The 26,833-nt window shown below is 26.5% G+C and overlaps 1 protein-coding gene across 1 annotated transcript in view; it reads left to right on the top strand.

The window, feature by feature from the left end:
* The window catches only part of LOC100210536 (protein SGT1 homolog), a 32,323-nt gene extending 6,968 nt beyond the window's left edge, over window positions 1–25,355 (top strand). Inside the window, exons 4-12 of the mRNA XM_065813051.1 lie at window positions 3,964–4,033; window positions 5,934–6,004; window positions 6,729–6,782; window positions 6,862–6,914; window positions 15,424–15,533; window positions 16,208–16,304; window positions 20,401–20,508; window positions 24,750–24,837; window positions 24,920–25,355. Coding sequence (XP_065669123.1) covers window positions 3,964–4,033; window positions 5,934–6,004; window positions 6,729–6,782; window positions 6,862–6,914; window positions 15,424–15,533; window positions 16,208–16,304; window positions 20,401–20,508; window positions 24,750–24,837; window positions 24,920–25,224 — 956 coding nt within the window. The 3' untranslated portion in view covers window positions 25,225–25,355. The remainder of the gene's footprint in view (window positions 1–3,963; window positions 4,034–5,933; window positions 6,005–6,728; window positions 6,783–6,861; window positions 6,915–15,423; window positions 15,534–16,207; window positions 16,305–20,400; window positions 20,509–24,749; window positions 24,838–24,919) is intronic.
* Window positions 25,356–26,833: the final 1,478 nt, after the last annotated feature.

Here is a 26,833-nt window from a genome sequence, read left to right as displayed (position 1 = left end):
TACTAACCTGAAGTGTTTGAGGATTTGCTGAACTCAATACTATGTTTTATGGTAAACCTTTATATTAAATTTTTTTAGCTGACCTAATGCCGAACTCTAAAAGATTAGGGTTGGCAAATTATTACTGACCTCATTTTATATAATTCCGACGGCTGTCTTGTGTTAGACTGGTATACACTTATCTTTTCGGACATTGTTGCAGGGCTAATACAGCTTGCTGCCCTTCCTCATTGCACCATAGTCTGGTAATCTAACTTTGAAAGCTTTAATATAAAAGAATCATTAAAAATCTTTAAAAAAAACTAATTGAATTATCTATATTTTTTTGTGCACGTTAATGCTAATGTCCACAATAAAACTTGAATTTAAGAGAATAGTAGCATGAGACTTTAATAAATACTTAGTTGAATGATTCTTTATTATTTTTATTTGTTTTTTAAACAATCATCCATCAAATCTATATCTTTAGAATGTACATTAACATTAGAATGTAGCAGTTTCAATTTTGTTTTCAGAAAAATAATTTTTGTTTTATCCGTGCCATGTATTGGGTATCAAAAACTGTTAATTTTTTTTCATTGTTGTTGTTTTATTTTTAAAAATTCATTAAGAAAAAGTAAAAGTGTTTATTTTTAACCCAATATGTTTATAACACATAACAAGTAAATTTCTATAAACCATATATTATTATTTAAACATAAATAAAAAACTATGCCTAACCTATCTACTTACCCACAATCCAAAAAAAGTGAAAAAAAAGTTTGTCTATAAAGAACTTATCCCTCTTCCTACCAGACTTGGTTTCTCTTCAGTCAAACCTTGACAATCTCCTGTTCCAGTCCGATATCCTCTAACAACAGGATGTATAACTGGATAGCCTTTGTAATTTGGTCAACCTTACCCATGCCCTAAGCTTAGAAAACGCGATTTTTTACAATATAGTACTTCCTGGTACAAGACACTAAAGAGAAGTAAAATAATTCATAAAACCTAACACATTTTTGTCAAAAATTTCCAACATTTTTATGTAAAACAAAATATTTATTATTCTATTATGTAATTATTTTCTATGTATAATATATTGTTTTTCTATTTTTAGGGGGTAATTTAAATAAACAAAACAACATTTTAAATAGAAAATTGACTTGGACAACCAATATTTAAATTTAAAAGTTACCTATTAGTTGCTATTTAAAATAGCTTTTAACAAGATTTAGGTGATCAAAAAGACTAAATCCTTATATTTTGCATCTTCTTAAATTTTTCTTTCTGTGCAGTCTAGTGAGGCCAAGTGTTTTTCTGCTTGTGTGAAGATAAGTTATCTTAAGGCCATATTAAGGAATTTTATTGAAAAATACTTTTAAAAAAGTAAAAAAAGTTATTATTATTACGATATATGATGTCTATGGACTAATATATGCCGTTAAAGCATTGAAATATTTTAAAACGTGTCTTTCTGGCCCCATTTTTTACATACGGTTTCTTTATTTTGACCAATATTTGAAAAGTAATATTTTGACATTTCCATGGTAAAATTGATATACTGAGATTTACAATGATAGTAGGGCAAAAATTATATCAGTTTTAAGATGCTGAGGATCTCTAGATTACATTTAAAAAAAGAAGTTACCCTAATATAGAAGTTGGTTTTGGTGGGTTTTGCTCACCCACTGTGCAATAAGGAAAAAAAGAATTTATCTTTTTTTTTTAATCTTTAATTTTATACTTATTATTATTATTGTTATTATTGTTATTATTGTTATTATTACTATTATTATTATTATTATTATTATTATTATTATTATTATTATTATTATTATTATATAGCCCACACTTTAAAAAAACTCACTTAAATGAATTTTATGTATTAAGAACATTTTTTACTTTTGCATAAGCCATAAAAAGCTTGATGTAAATCACACAATCATGTCTCGTATATTTGGAAAAATTATTGTTGCTCAATGTATATATCAGGGATTACATTTTTCCGGATATTTCCGGAATTGCGGATATTTCTTTCAACTTTTAGTTTTTACGGATATTCAAAACATTTTCAATACATGTAACTTGAGGTATATATTTTTGTAAAATATTTTTTTTTTGAGCTTTTTCACTCATCACTCATAGCAAAATTATGAAAAGTGTCAAAAAAAATTAAAAACAACTTAGCTAAAAGCGAAATTAAAAAGAAATTAAGGGAAAACAAAGTCCGGATTTTTTCCGCATATATTATTCAAATAATTTTCCAGATTTTTAAAATATGACTAGGATGATCTATGATATATGCATAAAGTATGTTAGATAAAGTTAATAATTGAAATATTGGTAAATAAAAAAAAATATATTTTTTGTTTATAAATTTCCATTTACTTTCCAATTACATTTAATATCTAATTACAGCTTATTAGCAAAATACAGTATATCCATTTTATAAAGGTATTATGGAAAGTTTAAAAACTTTAAAAGACCTAAATATCTTTTAATAATTAATTTTATTTGATATATTGTATAACTCTATGTATTTAATATTTTGGTAATGGTATTTTTATGATAATGGTAATGTAAACAACGTTCTGTTAAAGTAATGTAAACTATTATGTTTCAAAATTTGCGGTTGTGAATTTAAATTTATTTCAGAGAGTTAAATGAGACAATAAACCATAATATTTTTTTATTTTATATTTAATTTTAAAGTTTATAAAACAGTGATAGTGTAATTGTAGTATTGATGATCAGATTTTAAAAATATTGCTTTTTCAAGGAAAGGAGCATCAACACTATGTTTATTTCTTTCTTTGTCCATAGCAGGCATATAAAAATAGACTAAGAATTGATTATTGGAAAATGCATCAAATTTTTAAAAACATCTCCCTTAACTTTATAGGCCATTAATTTTTTATTTCTGCATCTATTTTTAAGTCTGTTTAGAATTAATTAGTATAACATAAACGTCATTGTTGCATTTTTTAATGATGTAAAATTTTAAAAATAAAACACTGCATAAGCCTCATTTTTTTCTTTACTAAAAAGAAATTGTCGTTTAAAAACAAATAAAAATTAAGTATTATTATTGAATGCTTTCCATAAAAAGAAACAGATAACAAATATATTTAAACTCATTAATATAAAATATTTTTTGATATATTTTCCATCATCATTTCATTATCAGTTCGGTTAAACAAACAAAGTATAAAGTATAAACAAACATTAGAATGAAAAAATGCTTTTCTTGTTTCAAGTATTTTATCTTATTGTGTATGTGAAATAAGAGATTAGATATCGCATTATTCTAGTCTATCGCAATCTGCCATTTCATTAACGCGACTTTACAAAGTTTGTGCTTGCGCTGAAGTAATATACATTTGCCACGGATTGGTTACAATTAAATACCGCACTTTGAAAATAAATTTAAAATTCCATACCATGTTTTAAAAATAAACATTTTTTAGAAGTAGAAAAATATAGTTATACTTCGCTTAGCATAAAATTGGACACAATATTTGTTAGGTCCTTTAAACTAAAAATAAACCACACAATTTTTACGTTTTTTTTTTAATTGGTGTATACCCTGTTTTATATATTTATATATATATATATATATATATATATATATATATATATATATATATATATATATATATATATATATATATATATATATATATATATATATATATATATATATATATATATATATATGCTCAAGTATATTGTTAAATGATTTTAAGTAAATATTATTATTTTTTAGATATTTACAATTAAATAAAAAGATTTTCCATTTTATAATTAAATAAATTATTAGTTCATAGTTTAAAAAAAATTGTTACAATTGAAATAAAAATAATTATCATTTTAATTTGAAATATAATTAGAATTTAAAGAAAAGTGAAGAACTTTTGATGATATTAATATTTTTTAAACTTCCTATCCATTGGAGCTTAAATTTTTTTATTTTAACATTAGGAGCTTTAGATGATGCTAATATGTCAATAAAACTTAATTCTGGAGATGGTAGAGCATTTCAAAGGAAAGGGTATGCTCATGAATTTGTTTGTGCCTTGTTTTAATTTTCAATTTAGATAAATCTCATATAAATATCAAAGAAAAATTAATGTCTCAATAAAAAGCACCAATTGTGTCTGATGAAATCATTCTGTAGATTACCTAAGAAAAGTTTTTTTTTTTAAAAACAGTTTTATTTTTACTGAATATCGTCGCTGCAAAACAAGACTAAGACTAACTTAAGTCCAATTTTGCTGTTCTTAGAAAAAGGTATTTAAAGAAAAAGGTATTTTAATTCATCATTGTGTTTGATCTTAATTAAACCAAATTGTTTTTAAAACACTTATAGAATATTTATTATTTTTCATAATATAACAAATAAAAAATTAAAAATTTAAGTTTTTGAGAACCAACAATGCAAATGGACTTAAGATAATCTTAAAACTATATAAAATATGACAAAGTTCTACAATTAAATTGCCGCTGCAAAACAAGACCATCTTCAGTCCATTTTGGCTGTTCTGAGAAAAAGACATTTAAAGTTTTAAATTTAATCACTGCTTTTGATTTTTTTTAAATCTACTTGTTCTCAGTTATTTATTAAATGTATTAAGTATTTTAACCCAAAAAAGTTTTTCTTTGCCAAAAAATGGACTTATAATTGTTTTAATTTGCAGCAAGGGTGTCTCTTAATTATTTTTTTAGGACATAAGATAATTAAATTTTACTCATAGTTGCAAAAGTTGAATCAATTTTGGTTCCATACTTTGTGAGATGACTTAAGTGCACCCATGGAGTATTTAAACCAAAAAAGTCAATTTTGCCAAAAATGGACTTAAAATAGTTTTGCTTTGCAGCGACAATATTGGTTAAATAGATAAAAATAATAATAAATTTATTTTTTAATCTGAGTTATTTTTCTTTCTGTTAATGAATTTCTAAATGTAGTAAGTGTTTTAAAACTTTCAGTTAAAAATCAATGCAATACATGGTAACAACCAGGCCTAAAAAGTCTTTAAAATCAATGCAATACATGATTACATGATAACAACCAGATCTGGAATATCTTTAAAATTCCAGCATTTTTTTTAATATTTCTGTAAAACCTTGGAAAATTTATAGCAATTTAAGAAACATTTGTCAAATTATTTATTTAAAAACCCATTTTAAATTTTCATAAGTATATTTGAATTTTTTATACTTTTGAAGGCATCAAATGTTATTCTTGCAGTTTAATAACTGTTGCATGCATATAGTATTAAACCTTTGGCTAAGATATTTATGTAAAAACAATATTGAATTTCCTAAGCATTCCCCATGCCCCTTTTAAAAAGAAAGTTTATACTTAAGCTCTAAGCAGCTTACCGATTCTTTCAGAAAAAAGTCTCAGAATTCAATGGCATGTTGGTCTTACATGCTTCACATGCATTACGTGTTGGGCTTACATGCTTTGCCAGGATCCCACATTGGTTTTTTTGTTTATTATTTTTATTCTATTAAGTCTCTATTTTGTGCGTCATTCAAATGTTTACAAAAATCCTAATGTTATAAAATAGTACAATTACAATCATTCGTTTCTTTTTATGACTTGAAGGTGAAATTGAAACTTGAAAGAAGAAGTTTCAGGCTCTCATTTTAATGAGAGTTGCAAAAATGTATTGTTTACAATAAATGTTTTAGCCACTTTTTATGTAATTTAATTATTTCTAAATAAAATAGAATTTATATTTTTTGAGTAATTCAAGTTTTTGTCTTTTTTACAAAGTTTATTTGAACAATCCTTTTTCTGTAAAATTTGACCGTGTATTTGAATGAGTGTACATAATATTTGAATGAGTGTACATAATATTAAAAGTATTTATATAATCTGATATATTTTAATGGTGGCAAAAATTAAATTCTATATTTTTTAATTATATTATTATTTTTAGGTCAGCTTTGTTTTTTCTTGAAGACTTTGAAGGTGCGCTTGATGCTTTCAAGAGATCACTTGAGTTTGATGGTAAAACTATTTAGAGTCACTTGTGTGTGTATGTGTGTGTATATATATATATATATATATATATATATATATATATATATATATATATATATATGTATGTATATATATATATATATATATATATATATATATATATATATATATATACACAGATATATATATAGAGAGAGAGACTCAAAAATATAAAATTAATTTATATATTTATATATATATATATATATATAAATTAATTTTATATTTTTGAATTTGGCATACATGCATATATTGTTCATACATAATTCATGCGTAGTAAATAAATGTATTGCATTTCTCACTGGCACAAAACTAAATTTAGTTTATTTTCTGCTCTAGATAAACCCTTTCAGTCCCTGTGACCCGCTAAGCGGATCATGACATTTTTTAGTAAATATGACCACTCTAAAAACAGCATTTGATCACATAACTAGAGTTAAGAAAAAGTAGAATTGAATAAAGATAGTTTGGGGGCAGTTTTTCAGACAAACAAAACAAGGTCTCATTTGTGAAATTCTGACAAGTATTTTTTATTTTATAGCTTTTACATCGATGAGAACATTTCACTTACAATTGTTTTACTGTTTTTTGTCTGGGACTGAAAGGGTTAAGCAACATATTTTGGTTTTTCAGTTTTTAAAAAGTTCATTTTTACTGATATCATTATTTCAGTATTTCAATCATATTCTCAGTATTCTTATTTTACTTTTAGCTAATAATGAGCAAATAAAGCAGAGTATACGCAAGTGTGAGGCTGAAATTAACTGTATGTTAATTAAAAATAATTTTTTTTTTTTGCTTTTTAATTTTTTTATTATTATTTTTTATTTATTTATTTTTTTCAGTAAAAGAAGTATCAAAAAAGAAGTTAAATACAGAGGAAACACAAAGAAACAAGGTTTTAATTCTCAATATTATTTTTAACTTGTTAAAATGAAAATTGATTTATCAATAAATTTGTAAAAATAATTTGTTATAATCAATTTAATTTTTTTTTTTAATATTTAAAAACTGGAGTCTTTTTTTTTTAGACAATTCAATTTTTCTTATTTTTTTTATTTTTTTATTGCTAGTTTTAATATAAATTTACATTTAGTAGACTTATTTTATGAGTTTAAAACTTTGTAAACAATTTTAATAGAGATAAATCTTTAATAAAACTGATCAGAATAATCGAGTCAAAACTGTTTCACTGTTTTGAGTCATGGTTGTAATTCGCAACTGTGTCACTCACATTTTTAAATAAATTTGAGAACATTAAAAAGTTTAAAAAAATAATAATAAAATAACTAATTTACTCACAACAAGGCTGCAAGCAATCTCAATTAAGTTGGGAATTACTAGAAAACAAAGAATAGTTTTAAAGAGCAAGAAAGCGGTTGAGAGAAGACTTGAAAAATGGTAGATTGTATGGGGCAGGAAAACATTAGAAAACATTTTGTTCCAAAGCATTCAAGTATAGTAAAAGAAAGTTTTTAGAGCAAAAAAACAGTAAAAAGATGCAAATTTGCAAAATGACAAGTCAGGCCAGAATAAGTTTTGGCTGATGGAACTAGAGATGATAGCTCATTTGAGTCACAACCATGAAAGTATTTGTAGAAAAAAAGAACGAGATGCAACCTTACAATGAAGAGACAGTGACTCAAGCTTGGCTGGCTTTGATGAACTGAATTATTTATATAATAATATAGTTGTGGATAAAAAAAGTCTGCAAGCTTGATTAAAGAAAGTTAACTAACTGCTGTGATTTTTAGGTCCCAGGTTTTATTCTGGCAAGATCTTCGGTTACGTTTCCTACTCTTATGGCAAGATTATGGTCTCTGACAAACTTCTGCCAGATAATGGACTGTCAAGTTGTTTATTGGACCGTCAAATTGTTTATTGGGCCGTCAAATTGTTTATTGGGCCGTCAAGTTGTTTATTGGACTGTCAAGTTGTTTAAATATATGCCTTAGTTCATTAAGTAAATATTAACTTTATTTGTGTACAGAAGATAAAAAAAATTTTGGCAGATCTACTAATGCTTTCTTATGTTCTGTAACTCAACTCTCTTCTTAGAACCTGTGCTTACATTGGTGCTATCATATAGTGCTATATATATGTATTATATAGTTAATATATTATATTAAAGATAAGAAAGATATAATATTAAATTTTTAACAATAGGTTTAGTTATAACACTTCAGCTTGATAATAATGTGTCCAAGGTTATCAAAGTGTGGTTGTGGTACTAACAGTTTTAACTCACACAAGTCATGCCAGGAGAAGTTGTCTAGAGATGTGTATAGAAAAATGAGTTCGTTTTGTTCTTTTAGAAATATAATATTTGCCATGTTATCTACAATTTTTAATACTTCGGCAAGGTATGTATTTACTCTACCAGCAGAATGCAATTCTACTAAGGCAATTATACCTGGGGAAATAGTATTAAATTTGTACCTTTCAGATGGAGATAATACTGCATTTACCAATAATGAAGGTGATAGTTTCATAACAATTTTTACCATTTCTGATTGGTTACAAATTGCCATAAAAGCACCGTCAATATTAAAAAGAAAAGGGTGGTGGTGGCAAATACACTTGACTTTAAATTTATCTTTGAGAAGCGTCTCATTGATCTCACTTTGGTTTGCGGTAATACACCCTTTGTAAATGATCTAAAAAAATGAAAATTTATTAACCAAAAGTTTCATATCTTCAACTTTCATTTTTAGGTTTTTCTCTAAACTGGTAAACATTATTTTTTTTCACTTGCAATGCTCACAAAATCTTCCAATCGGCTACAATATCTTTTTCCAGATTTTTTACTGTTGTAAAATCTTTTTTTTATTTCTCCACCTATGCCATCTAGTGCCCCCTTTCCTTGTGATGTTGCAAAAAATGACCAATGAATCTCAACAAGAGCAGATGATAATTTGTGCAAATTATTAATGGCTGTCATGACATATGAATTTTTAAATAGTGATGAAGGACATCTGTGAAAAAGTATAATTTACAAATATTTTGATAACGACTTAATAATCATTTGATAATGAACAAGTCAACAATGTTTCATACCTTCTTTTTTGTTTTCTTACTGATTGCAACATCTCTGCGACCTGGAGCCATTCTATTGATACAGGGTGGCCAGCAGTCCTTGAAATCCTGGAAAAGTCCTGGAATTTTATAGGTCCTGGAAAAGTCCTGGAAAAACACTCCTTTTTACAAAAAATCCTGGAAATCCTAGAACTTTTTTTTATAGAGTTATATTTTTCGTTTATTATGAAAACTAGAAAATGGAATATTATATATTCCGTTTTCTTGTTTTCATCTTTTACAAAATTTTTAGTTTGATTATATATTTTCTGGAATGATCAAAATTAATTAATTTTACTATATGTATTATTAATTCTACTAATTGTTTAGAAAGTAAAATAAACAAATAATATATATATAAAAATTAATATATAATATAACTAACATAATGCCCAAGTCAAAGAACTGTCGTTTCCAAACAGAATGGCTTTACAATAAAAAGTATTCTTCTTGGGTAAAATTTTGTTCTACAAATTCAAAGAAAGCAAGATGTAATTGGTGTCGAACAGATGTTAATATTTCTAACATAAAAGTATCTGCTTTGGATTCTCATGCAATTGGTAAGAAGCATAAAGACCATGCAAGGACATGCTTGGAGCAAATTGATTAGCTGTGCACTTTACCGGATATTAATTTATTTTTTTTACACATTTCATTCCTAGATTTTACTACAGAAATATCTGGCTCTAAAGCAGCTTTTGTTAACTTACAAGAACATTTTCCCAATTCAAACAAGGTTTTAAATGACAAAATGCCACAACCTACTATAGAGGATCTTCAATCTGCAGCTCTGGTTACCAAGGCAGAAATAATATTGACCTTAAATGTTGTCATGTCACATTTTTCATTAAGATCATGCTTAAATTTAAATGAAATATTCAAATCTATGTTCTCTGATAGTACAATAGCATCAAAGTTTGCTTTAAGCAAAACAAAATGTGGCTACCTCATAAATTTTGGTTTAGCACCATACTATCAAGAGCAACTTATATCTGAAGTCAAAGCATCACCCATCTTTGTTTTGTTATATGATGAGTGTATGAATGTAATCTTTAAAAATGAACAAATGGACTGTGGAGTTAGATACTGGAATTCAAATTCTGGTGTTGTAAAAACTAGATATATTGATTCTAAATTCCTCAGACGTCCTAATTCACAGAATTTATTTGACAAACTTATTGAAGCAACAGAGATGTTTGATCTTAAAAAACTAATTCAAGTATCAATGGATGGTTCTAATGTCAATTGGGAGGTTCTAAAAATGTTAGATAGACATAGACAGGAAAAACGATATTCTGATATAGTTAATATGGGCAGTTGCAGTTTGCACATCGTTCATGGTGCCCTACAGACAGCAATAAATTCCCAAAAAAATAAATTCCAAATGTATAATCTTTTCAAAGAGTCACCAGCTAAAATAGATGAATATATTAGAGTTTGCGAAACTGATCTGCTTGCCTTGCCGTAAGTATGCATATTTGAACAGAAAAAAATATTATAATAAATTATCTTATCTTTTATATTTATATATAAGTTAAGAGCATTTCACCATTTATAGTTTTGGATTTTATTGTTTCTCAGTTTCTGTGCAACTCGCTGGGTAGAAGATGAAGGTGTGGCTTCTAGAGGCATTATTGTATGGCCAAACATGGTTAAAATTATAAAGTATTGGGAATCACTATGCAAAAGCAGACGTCCTAAAAATGAGCTATGAAGTTCTGGTAGATCATCATCTTCACAGTTTTGTACCTTTGTGAATGCAGTTTTTCAAAGATCTTGCTAAAAAATTGAAAGGATTTTTAGTTCTATTTCAAACAGAGAGACCTATGGTTGGATTTTTATCTAACAGTTTAGAAAGCATGTTGCGAAGTTTGATGAAAATGATTCTCAAACCAAAAATTTTAAATGAAGCTGCAACTGCATATAGTTTAATTAAGATTGAAACAACCACCTAGATGTAAACAAAATTGAATTCGGAACAGCACTAAAACAGATGCTAAGTTCTCTTTGTTGTAAACCAGAAGAGAAATTAGAGTTTATAATGGAATGTAAGCAGATTATCATAATGTTATTGCAAAAATTACAAGAAAGATGCTCAATGAAATTTAGTGAGGAATGCTTCATCTTTGTCTCCAAATGAAATGGTTTAAAACAAGGAAATATCCGCTGTTAAATTCAAGGCTCTAGCTGAGAGATTAAGTGCATTAAAATGGCTTTCAACCGATGAGGCAGGTGATGCAAAACAACAATATGATGAATTTGTTAGTGCAGAAAGTGTTCAATTTAATGAAAAGTTTGAGTCTTTTAACAAGTTAACTGGTTCTGTTGATAAATTTCTTGCTGTCTATTTACACAAAACTCTGAAGTATTCAGCATTGTGGAAAGTCTGTTCTATCATTTTTGTGTTATCTCATAACCAATCTGGGATAGAACAAGGATTCAGTGTCAACAAACAGTTGTTGGTCGAAAATCTGCAAGAGAGATCTCTTATTTCTCAAAGAATAGTTTATGATCACATCAATTCTCATGACATTGCTATTCATCAGTATGAGCTCCCCAGTGATCTTTTAAAAAGTTGTAAGCTAGCATACAATCGCTACAATGCAGTATTGAAAGAAAACAAGGATCAGGTAAAGTTAGATGAAGTAAGCAGGAAACATCAATTGATTGATGGAGATATTTTAGTTATTAAAAAACAGAAAGAAAGTGTTAGAAAGTGCATTGAAGTTTTCAAATCTGATGCTGACAAGTTAAGCATTGACGCAGAAGTAAAGAGAGACTTCACTGTCCTTGCAAAAGCAAATTCTTTTAGAAACACAATTTTAGAAAAAGAACAAATATATATATATATATATATATATATATATATATATATATATATATATATATATATATATATATATATATATATATATTGTATGAGTTTAAACAAACTTTACATTAATATATGTATGTATATATGATTTAAATTTAACACACAAACAATTATATGTATGTATGTATGTATGTATGATTTATATGCGTATTCAAATATAAATATTTAGTTGTTTGGTTCCAAGACAATATATTTTGCATTTACTGGTCCATTTTATTGTCGAGAAAAAATCAATATATCCTTGAATAACCTAAAATTTCCTTGAAATATCCTGGAATTTAAATTTTCCTTTTAGCTGGCCACCCTGTGATATCTTCTCGCAAATAAAAATCATTAACATTGTGCAAACCGGCGTAGTCAGAACCTGATTCTGAAATATAATAATATAATGCTGATTAATTTTGTTAAGTTTACCTCTCGCTTTCACTTCTTTCTTTCGCAATCTTTTTGGCGTACTTCCTTATTTTCCTTGTCACTCTTGGTAGCTCTTTTATTTTTTATTCAATTAGTTTCAGTAATCTGATATTCTGGATGTTTTTTTCAAAAAATTTTCTGAACTATTGAATGCTTTACTTTGTTCATTTTAATTCTAAATTCTTTTAAGCAACTATTTCAATCTAACTAAACTATACTCAAACTAATTAATCAGCAAATATGTGATTCAAACGTTATAAAGCTAACTAACTAATAAAGAAACTAATTATCAAGCATGGATGAATTTGTCCATGTGTGATATGTCTGTGTGTGATGCAAAAAAACAATGCTAAAATGTTATAGAAGAAAAAAATACTTTTGCCATTCAATTCAGTAACCTAAAAATACGCAAAGTAAAAAAAATCAGTTTCATTGAAACTTTTTAACACTTCTTTTTCCAAATAATTAGATCTTTTAAATCGTGCACGGAAGTTCAAAAAGCCGTTCACTTTGGCATAAAATTTAAAATACTTCCAAGATACTTAGTTGCAATTTATGATAATGAAATATTAAAAGACATTATCTTTAAGAATTAAAAAATCTGAGCCATGAAATCAACTTTAAACATCATAAGCACGTGTAATAAGAATTTTTATTTTTTGCCTTGAAAAAAAATTAAGTAAGAGAGGCTGTATCATAATTTGAAACACCCTACCTTTCATCCTCTCTTGCTAAATTTGCTAAGGATACCCTCATCTGTTTACCAGTTTCTGAACTTGTACTGTTTGAATTTGATTTGCCTAAATTACTGGACCTTTTCAAAACATGCGTCATCTCTGAATTCGTTACTTGATTGTTATTTTCAATTTCGTGATCACATAATTATTCATCACATAATTATTCATCACATGATCACATAGTTGTTCATCACATGATCACATAATTATTCTATGAATTCATATGAATTGTCTGCTTTTGTTATTTATTGACTTTTCTCTGTTTTTCAGTAATTTCTCATTTATTAAAAGCAAGCTCCCTTTTATTCAATTCTCTAACATTCCTGATAACTTTAACATTAACGACTTCATTTATTATTAAAGGTAAGATGCACTGTTCAATAGTTTCAAAATACAATTTCTAATTATATCAATAGCTGTTGCATTCTGTGTACTTAGCTCTTCTTTGAGTTCTACAAAATATCTGACAACTTGATCGATTGTAGGCAGCTCATTCTTTGATAAAACATCAGAAAGACCGGATATTTAGTTGCTGGTTTCTCTTTGGGTTTTAATGCCTGATGTTGAAGGTTGATTTAAAACATTTTCCTTGTGGTCAAATTAGAAAGTTGTGCCACAACTTTCTAACCTACTTTCTGTTATCCTATCAATCTGAAGATGTAACCAGAGAATTGTTAATATTGACAGCGAATTCTACTCAATTTTGAAGGTTCAGACAAGAGATACAAGGTTACATCGATTTAAAAATTGGATACATATTTACAACTTAATACTTTCAATACACACATTACCAAAAGTTAATATAAAGAATTTTAAAAAAAGGTGGTTGCGTTAAACATTTTTAGTTTTTTTTTTTTTTTTTTCATAAGTTACATTCACATATATAAAGGTATAATACTACAGTTTTCCTTGTAAATTTATGATAAAAGTTTTTTTCGCCCCAGCCTTATATATATATATATATATATATATATATATATATATATATATATATATATATATATATATATATATATATATATATATATATATATATATATATATTTATATATATATATATTTATATTTATATATATATATATATATTTATATATATATATATATATATATATATATATATATATATATATATATATATATATATATATACATATATATATATATGTACACTTTGTCAACAAACAACTTTTTGCTTTATTATATTGTTTAGTTTTTCAATTTAAATACATAAATAGAATTCCAATTTAAATTAAGACTAAATAGTAAAATAAAAATAATTGACTGATATATCAGAATCAATTATCCTGTCTCAAAGATTTTATTCTCATTAATTCTTTTTGGCATAACAAAAAAATGAAAGTAAAGTGAGTCAAACTAACTGAAAAAAGCTTCAGCTCTTTCTATTTGCTCTAAAGAAAAAAAACTGTTAACAACAAAAAATACTCTGAATAGACTAAACACAAAACTGAACCAAAAAGAAATTGCACTGTGATAAATTAGAAAACAACCAATAGTAAATATAATAAATATTTATTTAAAACTACTAATTAAACAAATTAAATTGAACAAAGAACAGCAGCAATTCTTTTTAAGCTAAGAGAGATTTTTCAGTTTGCAGATCTTGCTCGAAGGACTTTCAAGATGACGATAAATGGTAAATTTTAACTGTAGCATTAATATTTAGATTAGTTTGGTGTCATTCCTTTAAATATATTTTTTTATTTTTCCTTAATCTTATATGTTCTAATGCATACTTTATAAATTTTATAACTTTAAATAAAACTTTGGTAAAAAATTCGTAATTGTTATATATTTGTTCAATTTCAAAACAGAGCATAATTATTTTTGGTTTATGTTGTTATTTACATTTGTACACGGCCAACAATATAAACAAATGTTTAGTAATTGTATAGTAGTAATCTTTAGCAATTGCTTAAAATCATAGTTTTAGTAATTTTACAAATTGGGCTCCCCAAACCTAAATGGAGTAGCTTGTGATGGGGGTATAAATATGAAATATTAAAGAAAAATTTGTATCAGTCTATTGAATAATAAAAAGTTTATTGCAAAGGAGTATAAACTAGTTTATTATATAATGGGAAGTTTATTATCAAATATTAATTGAGTTATAACATATTTGTTTATATTTTAGTTTTATTATTATAGTTGCTAATATTTATAAAAAAAGTGTTAATTTTATATGAATCATTGTAAAGTAATATTTATATATTGTTTTATCTTTATTTTATAAAATTACTTTTTAAACATATTAGTTTTAAATAAACTCATTTACTTAAATTTTTTAGACTTTAATTGGTCTTTCAAACATCCATAAAGCAAATGAAAAACAAGATGAAATTCCTCCATCAGTTATGGAAGATAAAACTACTGTAGCACCAACATCTCTGAAAAATAAGTATATTCTCTTAATTATTGGGTTAATTTTTTTACTGGTTAAATTTTTGTTATGAAGAATAGGTTTTACCTGAAAAAAGTTTAGTTTCTTAATTATTAGGCTCTCTATTCACAACCTCAATCAATTAGGCTTTAAGTTAAAATATAAAAACACTTTATTAAAACATAAAAACACTCTTTTTATTAAAGTTCAAGTCACCCAGACATCTTAAATCAAAAATTTAAAATATATTTCAGGCACCCAGACATCTTAAATCAAAAATATAAAGTGTTTTTAAGATCAGTGAATTTTTTTTGCAATTAAAAAACCATACTTTTAATTTCAAGCTAAAATGTTTGAGACTTATTTCATTTCTCTTGTGGAGCGAATACCAAAATTTGGGTGAAACTGCAAACAATGCATATATATGTATATATATATTAAGGTGGTTTTAAAAAAAAAAAGTTATAAAAAAAATTGTCTCACACTTTAAATGTGAATTCTGAATTGAACACTCAAATTATATTTATATAAAAAACATTTTACCTAAACAATATCTTCATAAGAATAAAAAGATTAATTTTTGGAATTTATATTTTTCAACTCTATTTTTATAAAAAAACTAATAGTAATGTTTTTTGTTTTTATCATTTAAATTAAAAACATTTAATAAAAATTACGAAAATGATTTTTAGGTATGATTGGTATCAGACTGAAACTCATGTTATTATATCAATTCTTATAAAAAATATCAAGGAGAAAGATGTTAGTTGCCATTTTGGAGACAAAACAGTATGTCATTTTTACTTACATTCTGCTTCAATTTAGAGGTTTTAGGTTGACGTAAAAGGTACTCAAGATGTTTCAAAAGATAACAATACTTTGGGTTTGCATGAGATGTATTCCATTGAAAACAAAATAAAAAGCGTTCCTTTTTGGGATTTATACACTTTTTTGAATAATCACTTTGCAGAAGAAATTTTGACTCCGTGGCAGATCCAGCCTTTTTTTGGTGTTTTAGATACTAACTTTCAAACATACAGTAAACTCAAAACATTTATATGTTTATACTTGTGTCAAAATAAGGATGTTTTTTAAAAATATCAAAATTTTTCCTCCTGCTCTTAAGGTGAGAGCAACAAGTTCATAAATTTTTTTATGAACTTTTTGATCTCAACTAAAATCATATTAACTTTAAAATTTCAAATTTTATGTAAAAATCTTTCAGCGTTCAAGAATTATGGCAATATTAAATTTGTAGCCCCCTCAAATTGAGGAGAGAACTTAAAATGGTCTTTTTTAACGCCAAGAAATCATTGCACAAAATTTGAAATTTCTCATTGAAAATCGTCATAGTTAAGAATATTTTAAAAAAATAATTTGTTAACTTGTTGCTCTCTTGTTTATGGGCAGAGGGGTATGTTTTGGGGGCTTTTCTGTTCCCAGACTCCAATCATCCCAATATTTTGCAAAACATCTTTATTTGACATAAACATATGAATATTTGGAGTTTATCTTGTTTACGTTATTTTGGACCTGAAAAGGTCTCTGCATCAAGGCTGTTTAAAAATTTACTTTACATTTAGGTATTAAAATTTAAAAAATTTGCTAAAGATTCATCAAATAATTCCCAGTATTGAGTTAAAGCGAGCTTAACAAGACAAAGGTTTCATAAAGAAAACAGGAATATTGTTTGTTTTTGCTGTCTAAATAAAGACGTAAAATGTCATAAATTAGACAATAACCCAGCTTTACAAGAAGTCATTATTCTATGTGTGGATCCAGGGTTTAGTTTGGAAACCAATTCTCTACCATCTGGAGTTTGTTCAACATGTAAAAAATGTCTTCATTTAAAAAAGGTTAAGCAAAAGTTTGTTATTATTGCTGAATTATTGATGATACATGACAATGCAAGTATATATAAACCTATATAAAATACTATGTTAAACAATTTTAGAAATTTTTGAAAGGATTTTAGTAAAGAGCCTGAGCCCTCAGATGTGAATAATGCATCTTTTTGCACAGATTGCTGCCAAAGGGTAGGTAAAGGTGTCAGACACCCTTGCACAAAATCTGCAATAGTGCAAAATTTATATGAGTTCATTCTTTCTCAAGATTCAAAAACCTCCCAACAAATTATTTCCTCTGTACTAAAAGATATGTATAAAACATCTGACAATAAAGAATTAACTTTAGCAACTGGTATTGTGTATTTATATTTTTTTATCTATCTATATTTATTATTAATTTTAAAATAATAAATTTAGATACGTATATATCAAAGTCAAACATTAGTGAATAGAAATTTTTCTTAGGAAATATATTTTTTGTAATTGGTAAAGCTCTTCATGTTACTCTCTACTCTGAAGATGTGCATAGACCTATTTTAGAAGTATCTTCAGATACATTGTTTACTATAAAAAAGAAAATGGATCTTTCCATGTCAGGAATGGATTGTATAATGACTGAGATATGTAAAGATTTGGATCATGGAGGTAACAGTAATGTACATGAACTTAATTTTGCATATATTTATATTACCTATATATTTATAAATTATTCTCATATTATTTGCTAGGTATCAAACCTAATGCCTCAAAAAGTATTAAGGACAAATCTTTTTAGTTAAATCAATTTTATGAAGTAGTTTTATGCAGTTTTCAACAAACACACAACAATGGAAACTGCAAGGTTTTAGATACAATTCAGAAAGATGTTGTATTTGTTCTTGAACCGTAGGAGCTAATAAAAGAAATTTGTGAACACAGAAAACTTAATCCCTACAATTGCTTTATAAGAGTTGGTATTGATGGGGGTCAAGGTTCACTGAAAGTCATAATGAACATCTTCAACCCAGAAAAACTACAATTAGAAAAAAGAAACATGAAAAATACAGGGGTTAATGCAGTTCTTATTTTGGGTCTTGTACGTGGAGTACAAGAAAGTAAATATAATCTAGAGAGGCTTATAAAGTTACTTAAGCTGAATGAGCTAAAATACATAGTAGCAGCTGACCTGAAGCTTGTTAATTGTTTACTGGGCATTTCTGTAAGTTAAACATTATTTTACTTTGTGTCATTGCATGATAATTTATAAAAAGTGATCGCTTTTTTTTATTTTATCAATATTAAACTTAATATTTTAATATAGTCTTTTTTAATACTAACACTTATAGGCACACAGGATAAAGTATGCTTGCTGTTATTGTGAAAGAGAAAAAGATGACAAAAATGGAAAGTTGAGGACTTTTCAAAGTTTGACTAATTGGCACCAGAAATTTATTGAGGATGGTGAACTTTATAAGGACATGAAAAACTATAAAAATGTTGTTCGACCATGCCTAATTGAGGAGTCTGGAGAAACTCTTGTTATTAATATAGTTCCGCCTCCTGAATTAAATTTGTTTGAACATATTGATACACAAATAACAGATGTTCTGATGGCTGAGGACTTAACTAAAAGGTTCTTAACCAGTAAAACTTTAATAAGGCACGGTTACAATGGAGGAGGATTTGATGGACCCAACTGTCAAAAAGTACTTTCTTGCTTGGATGAACTTATAACTATTACTCCTCTGTTGATGATACCTTGTATTGAGACTTTAAGGAAATTCAAAATGGTACGTAATTAGTTAATTCTTTTTCACCTATAGTTTATACTATATTTATTAATTTTTATAAACATGTTTCTTTTAAACTTGTTCATTTTAGTGACAGAAGGATGTTTTGGTATGAAGTTTTCCCTTGAATTCAGCAGAGATATTCAGAAATTTGTCTCAGAAATGTGCGACTTGCATCAGTATCTGATAGAATACACGGCACACAAGAATAGCCTAGGTTGGAAATTTCACATCATACAGTCACACCTCATCACTTGCCATAATTCTTGAACATTGAAAGATTTTTACATAAAATTTGAAATTTTTAAGTTAATATGATTTTAGTTGAGATTAGTAAAAAAAAATTTATGAACTTGTCGCTCTCACCTTAAGAGCAGGAGGAAAAATTTAAAGGGTTATTTGTTCCCAGGCTCCAATCATTTTGATATTTTTACAAAACTTCCTTATTTTGACACAAGTATAAATATATAAATGTTTTGAGTTTACTGTATGTTTGAAAGTTAGTATCTAAAACACCAAAAAAGGCTGGATCTGCCACGGAGTCAAAATTTCTTCTGCAAAGTGATTATTCAAAAAAGTGTATAAATCTCAAAAAGGAATGCTTTTTATTTTGTTTTCAATGGAATACATCTCATGCAAACCCAAAGTATTGTTATCTTTTGAAACATCTTGAGTACCTTTTAGGTTAACCTGACACCTCTAAATCGAAGCAGTGTACAATACAGTAATGATTGACAATTTAGCATAAGTTTCACATGAAAGTACTAGTCACAAAATATTTGCGAATTTTTTTATGCATAATGTAAATATTAAAATAATTGTTTTATAATTATCACACTAATGAATTTTTATTTTGCTTTGTTTATTTTTCTTTAAAAATTTTCTTTTTAAGGTAAGTATAAGTACCCTTGCCAGTGGGTAGATGTAAAAATTTCCTGATCTAGAAACGTAATATAGTTTAATGCTTTAATTAATTTAATTAAACTTGCCTTAAAACTTAATACTTTTTGAGACTTTTTATTTTGTATAAATAGTCACTAAAAAGTATTTTAAAAACTTTCAAGTGTCTTGAATGTGGTAAAAGAATTATTCTATAAAGAATTTTTTTTTTCTTATTTTTTAGTTTTAAATAAGTTTGTTTATTATTGTTTTTATGATGTTTGTTGTTTTGATTTTTTATTGCTAAACATTTTCAGATATTTGTACTTTATTTTTATTTTTTTATATATTTTTTTTTGCGTATGTATATTTTTTTATTATTTTTTTAAGCTTAGCGTAACTATCAAGTTGTCTCAGGAAAATGATTACAGTTTGGAGTTGGACCTTGCTCAAAAAATCGTTCCAAATCAGTCTTTGTTTCAAGTTTATTCTTCAAAAGTAGGGTATTATTTTTAAGGATTATTTCATACATTATACTCTTTCCAACACAATGATTGGTTGAGTTCTAATTTTAAAAACTTTTATCTTTTTCACTAAAACTATGTAGCAGCATGTTTCTTTAAATAATTCGTGAAAATATGTACCATAGAGTTTTGTAAACTAATGCTAAAGCACTTTATTTTATTCTCTCTATTTATTTGGCATATGAGAGTATGTAGTAGGGTGTCTTGTTTTTTGTTTTTTTTTTCCATCTAGAGTGATTGTTGGAAAAATCAATTTTGAAAAAACATTCATGCATACATACATACATACATACATACATACATACATAAGAACTGGCAAATATGCATTAAAATTTGTTTTAAAATAAAAGTGTTTCAGAGCTAAAGAGATGAGAGAAGGTTGTAACCAATGCAAGAAGTAGCATCTTGACTAAAGTGGCCCACTCGGCTTTACGAACATAAGTTCAGTAAAAAAAGAAATAAAAAACATCTGAGAAATAAATTTGAGTCAATATTTAAAAAGTTTTTTTAGGCACAAAGTCTATTCATCAAATTCTTATTAATCGCTTTCAAAAAATCAGTGAAAGCGATAAATAAGAATTAATAAGTAAAAAACAGATGAATATTTAACCTAATATTCTTAACGATCTTTTTCCTTTATAAAATTGACATTCGAAATTTTTAAATGAGCAGTGTTACTGTTCCTTTGTTCGTGTTTGTTCAAAACATTAAGAGTTGTAAAGATTCCATAAATTAAGTTCTCATTATTACTGAATTTTTAGATTTTTTATTTCGACGCAAACTGTTTTTTTTGTATGCGTATATTTTTTTAATGAATTAAAAGTTACTTTGCTTCACATGTTCATCATCATGTTTTGAATTATGGTTAATTACAAGCTAAAAAAATAGTTCTAGTTTATAAAAAATGATTATACAGCAGCCGCGGCAGAGTGGTTAGAGCGCTTGATTTAGAAGCAAGAGACCTAAGATTCGAAGCAAGCTCTGGGCATATTTTGCACCATCGGTAAGGAAGGAGGTTTGAACTTGCTAGTTAAATATTTTCTGATGTACCCCATGAAAAACCATCAGGTCATCTTGGAACACCTTAAGCAAAAAACAAACAAATTTTATCAAATTTATAAAAGCTCTTAGAAAAATTCTCTTTCAATTAAGTGTGTTTTTAAAATCCAGATTCAGCTTTCAGTTAAATTCAATTTAGAAGTCCAAATTCATTTTTCAGTTAAATTTGGGCTGCATAAAAGGCCTAAATTTGTCTTTCAGATAAATTCAGTGCACGCATATGATCTAAATTTGTTTTTCATTTAAATTTGAGTCTTGAAAAGACGACTTCGCCAGTCCTTATACATACATACATACATACATACATACATACATACATACATACATACATACATACATAATTATGTATGTATATATTTATATATAGTTAAAGAGATTTTGATAATAATATGTATATTAGGGTTATGACATTTGAATTTGTTGTGGCCATACTTCTATAACCTGAGCAATCTTAATAAAAAACTGGTTTATTAATTGTCTAAATGCAAAAATATCCCTCCACCTAGGGGTGGGAAGATATTTTTGCATCATATTAATAAAATGATTTTTCATATATTACATGAGGACATGTAAAGCTTATTTCCCATACATTTATAAACAGCCACAAAAATAAAACAAACTGTGAATTATATTTATTATTTAAAAACTACATGACACCTAAGTGATCAATAAAAGTAATTATTTTCTGCAAGTTAGTTAAATGCTTCACAAGTCATTCTTACCTATAAATTTCACATTTGCATATTCCCATTTTTTTGAATTTTTAAGGAGATCTTACATCAATTTAAACCACGTTCAGCAATGATGTTTGTCCTTAAAATATGAAGTCCACTATCTACTTTGCTCCAGTGTTTCATAAAGCACTTTAAAATAGCTGTACACTTAAGTTCAGTCAATGCATCTAGCATATGGTCATATGATTTATCATCAAGTAATTGTTTGCTGAACCAAAGTTTTTACCATGGATTTGCAATAAAGGTTGCTGCACTTTCAAGTTCACACATCCATGTTGGTATAAGAAAATAGGCAATAAGAACATATGATGCTCTAGAGTTCCATCTTACACTGCAATGGAGAAAGTTTATGCCACTTAATCTTTTTTGGTAATCTTTTTGATTCTTCAAGTAACAAAAAGCTTCATATAACTCATAAAAGAATTTGAAGACATCTCGCTATCCTAGGGTTATGTAATAATTAGGCTCAGCTTCATATGTATAACTTTTTTAAAGATTTTCATAATTTTCGGTTAAATCCTTTACAAATTTACAATCAAAACCAGGAGTTATTGATTTATATTTTGCAAAATGATCCAAAACATGTTTTAAAATGAGATCCAGTATATGATGCTGACATCCTAAATAAGGTGGTTTAGAAAAACTTTTGGTATCCATTTCATTTTGTATTTATATAACTATACCATTTAATTTTTCTGTAATTACTGCTGTTGTGTCACATATGCATCAAAATCATTTAGCAATTTTTTTAAAGCTTCAAAAATATCATAAAGTTTTTTTACTTTCACATTTAACAATTCCTATTTTATTATTTTATTTTTATATTGATTTTATTATTCTCATTTTGAAGTATCGCAGTCTTGTTTATTTTCTTTCCATCAAAATGTAGGCAGGAATGTTCTTGTACTATTTTAGTAATAATTTTCTTCTTTTTTTATTTCCCCTTGCCTTATTGTTGATCTCCATATTCCTGACTGACTTAAAGTTTCTATTTCAATACCTTTTTCATATAACTTTTTACAGATTTTAGCTGATTTATTTGTACTTTAAGGTTCAGTTATCACAAGATTAGATGCTAACTTCGTTTTATTGTGTACTCTTTTTTGTATACTTCTATTGTATACTCTTTTTTGATTCTTAATTTTCACTGGTTTGTAATTGTCTTTTGAATCTAAATCTGTACCATTTTCTTCTGATGCAGTTGAACTGCTAACTGGAAAATTATTTACTTTAGTTGTCAAAGTTGTATCTTTTGCATTACAAACTTTGACTTTTGAAGGATCTAATGACACTTGTGTGTTAGTACTGTGACCAACTTCTCCTGAACTTAATAATTGTATTTTAAAAAAAAATTTTATCTTCCAGATAAAAACATTTATAACACCAGCCACATTTTCTTGATATTGGCGATATCAATAAGATCTCCAAAAACAGAGCATTCTTCCTTTTCGCCGGGCTTTTTAAGATACTTGTCATGTTTTTCTATGAACTATAAAATTGTTCCAAAATATACATATTTCGACAGCAACTAACTTTAATCTTTCATTTCTGTTTTTTTCAATTGATGCTAGGCAGTTGTAACGTCCAATAATAAAAGGTTTTTTTAACATTCTGTTAAATGAATCTAATTGTTTTTCAATAAAAGGTAGACCAATTCTTGATGTTATACGTTCTACAAATGAAACTGAATATTTTGTCCATACTCTTAAATATTTGCCAACAACAGTTTTGCTATATTTATTTGACATGTTAGAAAAATCTGAAATGCATGGATAATATATTTAAGTAATATTCTATGTTTTAATTTTATTTCTAAAAATATACTTTTCTTTAAAAATTTACTGTATTAAAAATAAAATTAATTAAAAGGAAATTGAAATTCAAAAAATAAATAATGGTTAAAACACATACTTACTAGCCATTTTCTGTATCTGTTTAATATTTCAGTTCAGAGTAACATATTAACAAGTACAAAAAATAGTTTTATTTAGGTGTGTTTTATGCTTTATATCTTATTTAAAATTAAATACTTCAACAATAGTTATAAAAACAACACAATAATTTTAATAACATAACTTAATTGTGTGTTCGCGGGGGACATTTTTTAACTATATTCAATACTACTATGAAATTTTTATATTAACTATCAATTTCTCAGGTTTTTAAACTATGGCCAATTAAAACTGTTACAAAAGTTAAAAAAAAAATCATTACCCTAACGTGTGTGTATATCTGTGTGTGCGTGTGTGTGTTTATTTATTTATATATATGTGTATGTGTGTGTATATATATATATATATATATATATATATATATATATATATATATATATATATATATATATATATATATATATATATATATATATATATATATATATATATATATATATATAGCCCTGTACATTTATGTATGCATTTAGCTGGAAATCAAGATGAAAAAAGAGTCTGGTATTAGGTGGGATACGTTAGAAGAAGATCATACAAAAATCACTGTTATCAAATCTCCTCGTAAGTAGAAACATGTTTGTTTTTGGAACCAGTTACATTTTTATATATTTTTAAGGCTTATAATTTCAAAATATTTTTTTAGCAAAAAGTGACTCAGTAAATCCTCACAAGTACCCTTCGTCTTCTCATTTTGTTAAGAATTGGGATCTTCTTGCAAAGCAAGTTGAAGAAGAAGAAAAAATTGAAAATAAAGAAGGGGATGGAGCCCTTAATGCTCTCTTTCAACAAATATATGCAGATGGTTCTGACGAAGTCAAGCGTGCTATGAACAAAAGCTTTCAGGAATCAGGAGGTACTGTACTGAGTACAAATTGGAGTGAAATTTCTAAAGAAAAAGTGGAGATTAAACCTCCTGATTGCATGGAATATAAAAAATACGAGTACTAACATCAAACTTTTTACCACTACTTCCAATCTTACTACGCCGTGAAAGTTTCTAATTTAACAAATTTAACATAGTGTTTACTACTTTTTGCTTTCAATTATGTTAAGTTCAAAGTAAAATAGTTGTTCTTCCACTTGTTATTTTTATTTTATAATTAGAGTAGTTTTTTATTTCCAAGGACTTTTGGCACTTAACTGTTATTTTAATTTATCAAAAAAATTTAGATAAAGGCGTAGAGAAAAGATGATTGTGATGAATCATCTGCAACTTCACATTGATTCTTGATGATTGATAAAAAAAAACATAAATATTGGTTTGATAATTACTACATGGTACTAAGTTTTACTATATAGTAATTATTTCATAATTACTATATAATAAAATACTATTTCACTATATTATTTTTAAAAACTCTATTTGACCGTTAACTGCTTCTATGATAGCACAAAGAAATTTAGCAACAAGAACTTTTTTTTTAATAATAATTGAAACTGCATGTAATAAAAATAAAAAACTTATAAAAGTATGTTATTTTATGAACGTATGTACTGTTATGCACTTTACTATACATTATGCACACTATGAACGTATGCACTAAAATTTTTTTATGCTTTTTTAAATAACAATATGCAATGTTAAAAAGCGTATCGCGTAGAAAAACAGTACGGAGTTGTTAGTCCTTGGCCTTGCCTTAAGGCCAAAAATAATGCCCTTGGTTATAACCTTGAAACTGTTGGTCTTGGCCTTCAAAAAAAAAATACATAAAATTAAAGAATAAAAAGTTTACATTCTTTATTTTTATGTATTTTTGTTTTCGGCTTTCATATATATCTACAAGTATGTTTTTTTATTGACCTCGTAGAATTTTGCGCATAACCTTGGTTTGTTTTTACAACATGTGGTTTATTGTCACAGCAATTTTTACCTATAGTTTTGTTAATAATTGGCCTTAACGTTAGGCAAGAATTTAAGTCTTTGGTCTTGATAATGTTTGCGTAGATCTTGACCTTAAAACTTTTGGTCTTTGCCTTAGCCTTGTTAACAACTCTGAAACAGTATATAACGTTAAAAAGCGTTTTGCGTAGAAAAACAGTATTTAAAGTCAAAAACAGAAAATGTATAGTTTCTAGTAATTTAAGCTAAATTTTGAAAAAAAAGAAGTTGAAAATGTCTTGTTAAACTTGCTTGTACGGTAGTGGGACATATTTTGAAACCCTATACAGGCTCAGAGATACATGCAACCTGATTCGCTGATTATGAAAAAAAGCGTGCGTTTGTTAAAAATCAAAATAAAACTCAAAAAGCGTATTGAATAATAAAAGTGAAATTAAAAAAGTCAAATTATAATTTACAAAAAACTTATGATTTTTCTGTTATGATTTTACTTTTACAAAACTTTACAACTCAAAAAAACTGTAATATTCAAAGTACAACTCAAAAGAAACGTGGTATTTAAGTACAACTCAAAAGAACCGTGATATGCAAAGTATAACTCAAAACAATCGTGATATTCAAAGTGTCACCCTAAAAGTATTGTAAAAAAGACAACAGTTGTAACAAACTATGAAACGGATGGTTCAACTGCTGTGATTACCTACGATCAGCTTTATA

Source organism: Hydra vulgaris, chromosome 12, assembly GCF_038396675.1.
Source record: "Hydra vulgaris chromosome 12, alternate assembly HydraT2T_AEP".
In the NCBI taxonomy this organism is placed as follows: domain Eukaryota; kingdom Metazoa; phylum Cnidaria; class Hydrozoa; order Anthoathecata; family Hydridae; genus Hydra; species Hydra vulgaris.
The sequence above is the reverse complement of the archived record's forward strand: the minus strand, read 5'-3'. Positions and strand labels throughout refer to the sequence as shown.